The following is a 10171-nucleotide window of genomic DNA, read 5'->3' on the forward strand; positions in this document are numbered from 1 at the left end:
ATGGCCCCATTCATTCTTTCATGTACCCGGATCAGTCGTCCTGGCCCCTTTGCAGAGAAACAGCCCCAAAGCATGATGTTTCCACCACCATGCTTTACAGTAGGTATGGTGTTTGATGGATGCAACTCAGTATTCTTTTTCCTCCAAACACGCCAAGTTGTGTTTCTACCAAACAGTTCCAGTTTGGTTTCATCAGACCATAGGACATTCTCCCAAAACTCCTCTGGATCATCCAAATGCTCTCTAGCAAACTTCAGACGGGCCCGGACATGTACTGGCTTAAGCAGTGGGACACGTCTGGCACTGCAGGATCTGAGTCCATGGTGGCGTAGTGTGTTACTTATGGTAGGCCTTGTTACATTGGTCCCAGCTCTCTGCAGTTCATTCACTAGGTCCCCCCGCGTGGTTCTGGGATTTTTGCTCACCGTTCTTGTGATCATTCTGACCCCACGGAGTGGGATTTTGCGTGGAGCCCCAGATCGAGGGAGATTATCAGTGGTCTTGTATGTCTTCCATTTTCTAATTATTGCTCCCACTGTTGATTTCTTCACTCCAAGCTGGTTGGCTATTGCAGATTCAGTCTTCCCAGCCTGGTGCAGGGCTACAATTTTGTTTCTGGTGTCCTTTAACAGCTCTTTGGTCTTCACCATAGTGGAGTTTGGAGTCAGACTGTTTGAGGGTGTGCACAGGTGTCTTTTTATACTGATAACAAGTTTAAACAGGTGCCATTACTACAGGTAATGAGTTGAGGAAAGAGGAGACTCTTAAAGAAGAAGTTACAGGTCTGTGAGAGCAAGAAATCTTAATTGTTTGTTTCTGACCAAATACTTATTTTCCACCATAATATGCAAAAAAAATGATAAAAAAACAGACAATGTGATTTTCTGGATTTTTTTTTCTCAGTTTGTCTCCCATAGTTGAGGTCTACCTATGATGTAAATTACAGACGCCTCTCATCTTTTTAAGTGGTGGAACTTGCACTATTGCTGACTGACTAAATACTTTTTTGCCCCACTGTACCTGTATGTCATCTCCTCCTGTATATAGTATGTACCTGTATGTCATCTCCTCCTCTATATAGTATATACCTGTGTGTCATCTCTCCTGTATATAGTATATATCTGTGTGTCATCTCCCCTGTATATAGTATATAACTGTGTGTCATCTCCTCCTGTAGTAGACCTCGTTCACACGTTATAGTTTGTGGCGCATTTTGTGTGTGTGTTCATATCCCTGTGTGTGGTGAGCATCCCATGTCGGGGCCCCACCTTAGCAACTGTACGGTATATACTCTTTGGCGCCATCGCTCTTATTCTTTAAGTTCCCATTGTTCACATCTGGCAGCTGTCAATTTGCCTCCAACACTTTTCCTTTCACTTTTCCCCATTATGTAGATAGGGGCAAAATTGTTTGGTGAATTGGAAAGCGCGGGGTTAAAATTTCACCTCATAACATAGCATATTACGCTCTCGGGGTCCAGACGTGTGACTGTGCAAAATTTTGTGGCTGTGCAAAATTTTGTGGTTCTAGCTGCGACGCCTCCAACACTTTTCCTTTCACTTTTTCCCCATTATGTAGATAGGGGCAAAATTGTTTGGTGAATTGGAAAGCGCGGGGTTAAAATTTCACCTCACAACATAGCCTATAACGCTCTCAGGGTCCAGACGTGTGACTGTGCAAAATTTTGTGGCTGTAGCTGTGATGCCTCCAACACTTTTCCTTTCACTTTTTTCCCCATAATGTAGATAGGGGCAAAATTGTTTGGTGAATTGGAACGCGCGGGGTTAACATTTCGCCTCACAACATAGCCTATGACGCTCTCGGGGTCCAGACGTGAGACTGTGCAAAATTTTGTGGCTGTAGCTGCGACGGTGCAGATGCCAATCCCGGACATACATACATACATACACACACACACACACACACACACACACACACACACATACACACACACATTCAGCTTTATATATTAGACTAGCTGAAGAGCCCGGCGTTGCCTGGGCATAGTAAATATCTGTGGTTAGTTATAGCACCTCACTTCTCTTATTTTCCCATCACGCCTCTCATTTTCCCAATCACGTCTTTCATTTTCCCCCTCACATCTCTCATTTTCTCCCTCACTCCTCTCATTCCCCCCTAACACTTGTCATTTCGACCTCACATCTGTCATTTTCCGATCACTCCACTATTTTCCCTCACTCCTCTCATTTTGCACTCACACCTTTTCATTTTCACCTCACACCTCTCATTTTCACCTCAGTATATACATGTTTGTCATCTCCCTTATATATAGTATACACCTGTATGTCATCTCCTGTATATAGTATATACCTGTATGTAATCTCCCCTGTATATAGTATATACCTGCTGTGTCATCTCCCCTGCATATAGTATATACCTGTATGTCATCTCCTTCTATATATAGTATATACCTGTATGTCATCTCCTCCTGTATATAGTAAATATCTGTGGTTAGTTATAGCACCTCACTTCTCTTATTTTCCCATCACACCTCTCATTTTCCCAATCACATCTTTCATTTCCCCCCCTCACATCTCTCATTTTCTCTCTCCTCTCACACCTCTCATTTTCTCCCTCACTCCTCTCATTCCCCCCTAACACTTGTCATTTTGACCTCACATCTGTCATTTTCTGATCACTCCACTATTTTCCCTCACTCTTCTCATTTTGCACTCACACCTTTTCATTTTCACCTCGCACCTCTCATTTTCACCTCAGTATATACATGTTTGTCATCTCCCTTATATATAGTATACACCTGTATGTCATCTCCTGTATATAGTATATACCTGTATGTAATCTCCCCTGTATATAGTATATACCTGCTGTGTGTCATCTCCCCTGTATATAGTATATACCTGTATGTCATCTCCTTCTATATATAGTATATACCTGTATGTCATCTCCTCCTGTATATAGTATATAACTGTGTGTCATCTCCCCTGTTTATAGTATATATCTGTGTGTAATCTCCTCCTGTATATAGTATATACCTGTATGTCATCTCATCCTGTATATAGTATGTACCTGTATGTCATCTCCTCCTCTATATAGTATATACTTGTGTGTCATCTCTCCTGTATATAGTATATACCTGTGTGTCATCTCCTCCTGTATTAGACCTCGTTCACACGTTATTTGCTCAGTATTTTTACCTCAGTATTTGTAAGCTAATTTGGCAGCCTGATAAATCCCCAGCCAACAGGAAGCCCTCCCCCTGGCAGTATATATTAGCTCACACATACACATAATAGACAGGTCATGTGACTGACAGCTGCCGTATTTCCTATATGGTACATGTGTTGCTCTTGTAGTTTGTCTGCTTATTAATCAGATTTTTATTTTTGAAGGATAATACCAGACTTGTGTGTGTTTTAGGGCGAGTTTCGTTTGTTAAGTTGTGTGTGTTGAGTTGCGTGTGGCGACATGCATGTAGCGACTTTTGTGAGATGAGTTTTGTGTGGCAACATGCGTGTAGCAACTTTTTGTGTGTCGAGTTGCATGTGACAGGTTAGTGTAGCAAGTTGTGTGCAGCAAGTTTTGCGCATGGCGAGTTTTGCGTGTGGCGAGTTTTATGTGTGGTGCCTTTTGAGTATGTGCAAGTTTTGTGTGAGGCAACTTTTGCATGTGTTGCAGCTTTTGTACATGTGGCAATTTTTCCACGTGTGCAAGTTTTGTGTGTGGCGAGTTTTCCATGAGGTGAGTTTTGCACTTGTGGCGAGTTTTGCAAGAGCCTAGTTTTTGCATGTGGCGAGTTCTGCGCGTGGCGAGTTTTGAGCGGCGACTTTTGTGTTTCGATTTTTATGTGGCGAGGTTGGTGTATTTGTGGTGAAATGTGTGCTGAGGGTAATATGTGTTCAAGCACGTGGTAGTGTGTGGCGCATTTTGTGTGTGTTCATATCCCCCTGTGTGGTGAGTATCCCATGTCGGGGCCCCACCTTAGCAACTGTACGGTATATACTTTGGCGCCATCGCTCTCATTCTTTAAGTCCCCCTTGTTCACATCTGGCAGCTGTCAATTTGCCTCCTACACTTTTCCTTTCATTTTTTCCCATTATGTAGATAGGGACAAAATTGTTTGGTGAATTGGAAAGCGCAGGGTTAAAATTTCACCTCACAACGTAGCCTATGATGCTCTCAGGGTCCAGACGTGTGACTGTGAAAAATTTTGTGGCTGTAGCTACGACGCCTCCAACACTTTTCATTTCACTTTTTCCCCATTATGTAGATAGGGGCAAAATTGTTTAGTGAATTGGAATGCACGGGGTTAAAATTTCACCTCACAACATAGCCTATGACGCTCTCAGGGTCCAGACGTGTGACTGTGCAAAATTTTGTGGCTGTAGCTACGACGCCTCCAACACTTTTCCTTTCACTTTTTTCCCCATTATGTAGATAGGGGCAAAATTGTTTGGTGAATTGGAACGTGCGGGGTTAAAATTTCGCCTCACAACATAGCCTATGACGCTCTCGGGGTCCAGACGTGCGACTGTGCAAAATTTTGTGGCTGTAGCTGCGACGGTGCAGATGCCAATCCCGGACATACATACATACATACATACATACACACACACACACACACACACACACACATACACACACACACACACACACACACATTCAGCTTTATATAATAGATATGGGCTGAAAGTGCACACTCCCAGCTGCAATATGATATTTTCCACATCCAAATCGGAGAAAGGGTTTAGGAATCATAGCTCTGTAATGCATAGCGTCCTCTTTTTCAAGGGACCAAAAGTAATTGGACAATGGACTCTAAGGGCTGCAATTAACTCTGAAGGCGTCTCCCTCATTAACCTGTAATCAATGAAGTAGTTAAAAGGTCAGGGGTGGATTCCAGGTGTGTGGTTTTGCATTTGGAAGCTGTTGCTGTGAGCAGACAACATGCGGTCAAAGGAACTCTCAATTGAGGTGAAGCAGAACATCCTGAGGCTGAAAAAAAAGAAAAAATCCATCAGAGAGATAGCAGACATGCTTGGAGTAGCAAAATCAACAGTTGGGTACATTCTGAGAAAAAAGGAATTGACTGGTGAGCTTGGGAACTCAAAAAGGCCTGGGCGTCCACGGAAGACAACAGTGGTGGATGATCGCCGCATACTTAATTTGGTGAAGAAGAACCCGTTCACAACATCAACTGAAGTCCAGAACACTCTCAGTGAAGTAGGTGTATCTGTCTCTAAGTCAACAGTAAAGAGAAGACTCCATGACAGTAAATACAAAGGGTTCACATCTAGATGCAAACCATTCATCAATACCAAAAATAGACAGGCCAGAGTTAAATTTGCAGAAAAACACCTCAAGAAGCCAGCTCAGTTCTGGAAAAGTATTCTATGGACAGATGAGACAAAGATCAACCTGTACCAGAATGATGGGAAGAAAAAAGTTTGGAGAAGAAAGGGAACGGCACATGATCCAAGGCACACCACATACTCTGTAAAACATGGTTGAGGCAACGTGATGGCATGGGCATGCAAGGCTTTCAATGGCACTGGGTCACTTGTGTTTATTGATGACATAAGAGCAGACAAGAGTAGCCAGATGAATTCTGAAGTGTACCGGGATATACTTTCAGCCCAGATTCAGCCAAATGCTGCAAAGTTGATTGGACGGCGCTTCATAGTACAGATGGACAATGACCCCAAGCATACAGCCAAAGCTACCCAGGAGTTCATGAGTGCCAAAAAGTGGAACATTCTGCAATGGCCAAGTCAATCTCCAGATCTAAACCCAATTGAGCATGCATTTCACTTGCTCAAATCCAGACTTAAGACGGAAAGACCCACAAACAAGCAAGACCTGAAGGCTGCGGCTGTAAAGGCCTGGCAAAGCATTCAGAAGGAGGAAACCCAGCGTTTGGTGATGTCCATGGGTTCCAGACTTAAGGCAGTGATTGCCTCCAAAGGATTTGCAACAAAATATTGAAAATAAAAATATTTTGTTTGGGTTATGTTTATTTGTCCAATTACTTTTGACCTCCTAAAATGTGGAGTGTTTGTAAAGAAATGTGTACAATTCCTACATTTTCTATCAGATATTTTTGTTCAACCCTTCAAATTAAACGTTACAATCTGCACTTGAATTCTGTTGTAGAGGTTTCATTTCAAATCCAATGTGGTGGCATGCAGAGCCCAACTTGCGAAAATTGTGTCACTGTCCAAATATTTCTGGCCCTAACTGTATTTATCTAATATCTATCTATCTAATATCTATCTATTTATCTATCCCATATCTATCTATCTATCATTTATCTATCTAATATCTATCTCTATCTATCTATCTATCTAATATCTATCTATCTAATATCTATCTATCTATCCCATATCTATCTATCTTTCTAATATCTATCTATCTAATATCTATCTATATAATATCTATCTAATATTTATCTATATAATATCTATCTAATATCTATCTATCTATCTATCTAATATCTATCTAACATCTATCTATCTATCCCATATCTATCTATCTAATATCTATCTAATATCTATCTATCTAATATCTATCTATCTAATATCTATCTATACCATATCTATCTAATATCTATCTATCTATCTATCTATCTATCTATCTATCTATCTATGTATCTATCTATCTATCTATCCCATATCTATCTATCTATTTATCTAATATCTATCTATCTATCTATCTATCTGTCTATCCCATATCTATCTATCTATCTATCTATCTAATATCTATCTATCTAATATCTATCTATCTATCTAATATCTATCTAACATCTATCTATCCCATATCTATCTATCTAATATCTATCTAATATCTATCTATCTAATATCTATCTATCTAATATCTATCTATCCCATATCTATCTAATATCTATCTATCTATCTATCTATCTATCTATCTATCTATCTATCTATCTATCTATCTATCCCATATCTATCTATCTAATATCTATCTAATATCTATCTATCTAATATCTATCTATCTAATATCTATCTATCCCATATCTATCTAATATCTATCTATCTATCTATCTATCTATCTATCTATCTATCTATCTATCTATCTATCTATCTATCTATGTATCTATCTATCTATCTATCTATCTATCTATCTATCTATCTATCTATCTATCCCATATCTATCTATCTATTTATCTAATATCTATCTATCTAATATCTATCTATCTAATATCTATCTATCTAATGTCAAGATTCAAGATTCAAGATTCAAAGAAGCTTTATTGGCAGGACCAAATACACATCAGTTTTGCCAAAGCAAGTGTATAGAGGCAATAGGGATAGGGACTGTGGGGATGTTGGGTAGGAGCTGTGGGGGAGGTGGATGGGGCAGATCCAGGTTGGGGGCTATAGTCCATGGCATAGGGGAGGTGGATGGGGCAGATCCAGGTTGGGGGCTATAGTCCATGGCATAGGGGAGGTGGATGGGGCAGGTTCAGGTTGGGGGCTATAGTCCATGGCAATATCTATCTATCTATCTATCCCATATCTATCTAATATCTATCTATCTAATATCTATCTATCTATCTAATATCTATATATCTATCTAATATCTATCTATCTATCCCATATCTATATATCTATCTATCTATCATCTATCTATCTAATATCTATCTCTATCAATCTAATATCTATCTATCTATCTATCTATCTATCTATCTATCTATCTATCTATCTATCTATCTATCTATCTATCTATCTATCTATCTGTGTGTAATGGAGTGTGGGTTGGACAAATGTAAAAGAGGAGGTTGGACAGAAATGACACCACAAATCTTTTTGAAGATAGAGGAGGGAGGGGTTTGGGTGTGTTTTTGGAGTAGGTGTGGTAGGTTTGGGCTTAGTGGCAGTGCAAAGCATCATGGAACTTGTAGTATTAGAGCACAATAACTCAGGAGAAAGGCAGTTGTCAATTAACCCCATGAGAGCTGAATCCAGCACTGAAGATGTGCTGCTACAGCATGATAACAGGTAATATTGCTAAAATAAACACAGTAGATGTTTTCAGTGGCACATAATAGCAAGATTTATGAAAAAAAAACAACTTTATAGTAGTGGACAACTTCTTTAATTGTGTGCTGGTAGCATCTCTCCAGTTTTTGTGACATCTTGCTTTTTTAACTTTGTCTATGTTTTCGATTTTTAATCATTCTGAAATAAACTTATACATTTTTATCTATGGATCTCTTCTTTATCTTGGGAGTGCGCTAGCCATGTGCCGTCATTGAGTGACGAACCCTGGGATACAGGCTGCAGCATTTCCGGGTCCATCACCGCTAGCGCAGATAGAGCTACCAGACGCTCTATCTGCGCTAGCGCGCTGCCATACTGGCACTTGCGTTAATAGCAGCCCGTTAACGTATGTGTTGAACGGGCTGCTGTTAACGCAATGTGAACCCGGCCTTACAAATACTGATAGAAAATACTGACCAAATACTGCTAGTGTGACGGCAGCCTAATATACACAAAGCTTTGTTATCCTTGGCTGTAGTACAACTCTGTCTATATATTTTTTACATAAGCAAATGTATTAATTGCATAAATAATAAAATAACAAATTTCAGTACAGGCACATAGTAGTAATAGTAAATGCAATGTAGTAATACACTTTTGTGATTTCATTACACTACACAAGACATAGTTATAGTCACCTCAATATTATTATGTCATATTTATTTGTATTTTTATTTCTTGTTTTAGCTTCCAATGCTCACGCTGTGGCCGACGGTGGAACTCGGCACAAGTACATATTCTGTTTTTGATAAGGTGGAATACAAGATCTAGATGCGGCACTGTGAATATGAAGATTTTCAGGCAAAGATGTAGACGGTGCAATGTTTCGACTTTCGAAGAGCCTGACATTTCCCAAGAGAACAGTAAGAGGATCATCATCAATCTAGTCAGCAAAATCCTAAGCAAGATCTATAAGTGGAAGCCTACAAGACCACCACTAGAGCCTGAGGTTTACAGTGATCACATAGAGGGACCTCATGAAAAGAAGTATTGCGAGGCTTATATGATGAAGCTGCGTCCTTGGAATACAGGCTATAGAGAAAAAACAGTGATCACTATGCCAGCGCCAGAAGTATTCCAACACCGAGATACTTCAAGAGTTGGAGAACAAAATGGAGACACTACAGTCGGTCATATATTACAGGACATTTGCTGCATTATTTGCCTAGTTTTCCTGATTCTTTCGTTGCTTTTTGTTTTTTTTATCACAAAATAATGGCAGGGAAATATGTAGTCTCAATGTATGTATGGGGCCCAGAAGAGGTCACACGTAGTACATTAGCATCTGTTTTAAGGAGTCATGTGCTGCTGTATGGTTGTTAGAAGCAATGTTTCTAGTATTATCACGCTATCAATTTTTTTTTACTCAAAGGCACAATATAATCATGTCCATGAGGCCTTACGCAGCACAGATGCAATTACAGTGATTTGTTCATGGATGCTGTAACTAAACATTCAGTGTGTTGTATGTAATGCAGATCAAAATTCTGTATAATTTGTAATTGTTATCCAGTCCATTAAAGACTTTATAAATCTTGGATTCTATTTTATAATGGTTAGAATGGCATGATAGAAGAAGAAAAGGTTATCTGTCTCCTGTGGCCACGAATCCCTCCTGACATTGCCAGAAGAGGAGGCAAACAGCAGCATCAGAGGGAGGTTGGAGCTGCCAAGGGCGGTAGGTATTAACATGAGGGTGATATGGATGCGTTGTCAGCATGGCTTAGTTCCTGACCTCAATGGGCATTTCATTTAGGACAAAACTGTGGGTGTCTACTATTCAGAGGCGTAGCTAGAGCTTTTGCCCCCCGGTAATGTTCCCGAGCTTGGCGCCCCCCCCCCCAAGCAGGAATAAGACCTCAGATGGAGAAGTTAAATTGTTTCGCCGGTGAATGTTACCATCACATGATCGGGACTGCAAAAAAAAACAAGTTCTGCTTACCTGACCGCGCTCCTGCTCTCTCCACGCAGCTGAAGCGTGCACTCGCTGGCGACTGACAATGATGTTAGACGCCGGCGACATGCACACTGGGACTGACGTCAGCTGCCAGCCTCAGATTGGATGGCGGCTGTTAACTATTGACGTGCGGACGCGGGCCCGCACGTCAATAGCGTTAAACAGCTGCAGCGCC

The 10171-nt window shown here is 40.5% G+C and overlaps 1 protein-coding gene across 1 annotated transcript in view; it reads left to right on the forward strand.

Moving 5' to 3' along the window:
* LOC138680785 (receptor-transporting protein 3-like) overlaps positions 1–9577 on the forward strand; it is a 98904-nt gene extending 89327 nt beyond the window's left edge. Inside the window, exon 2 of the mRNA XM_069768041.1 lies at positions 8727–9577. Within this exon, the coding sequence (XP_069624142.1) occupies positions 8727–9255 (529 nt within the window). The 3' untranslated portion in view covers positions 9256–9577. The remainder of the gene's footprint in view (positions 1–8726) is intronic.
* Positions 9578–10171: the final 594 nt, after the last annotated feature.

This window comes from Ranitomeya imitator, chromosome 5 (genome assembly GCF_032444005.1).
Source record: "Ranitomeya imitator isolate aRanImi1 chromosome 5, aRanImi1.pri, whole genome shotgun sequence".
Taxonomy (NCBI): domain Eukaryota; kingdom Metazoa; phylum Chordata; class Amphibia; order Anura; family Dendrobatidae; genus Ranitomeya; species Ranitomeya imitator.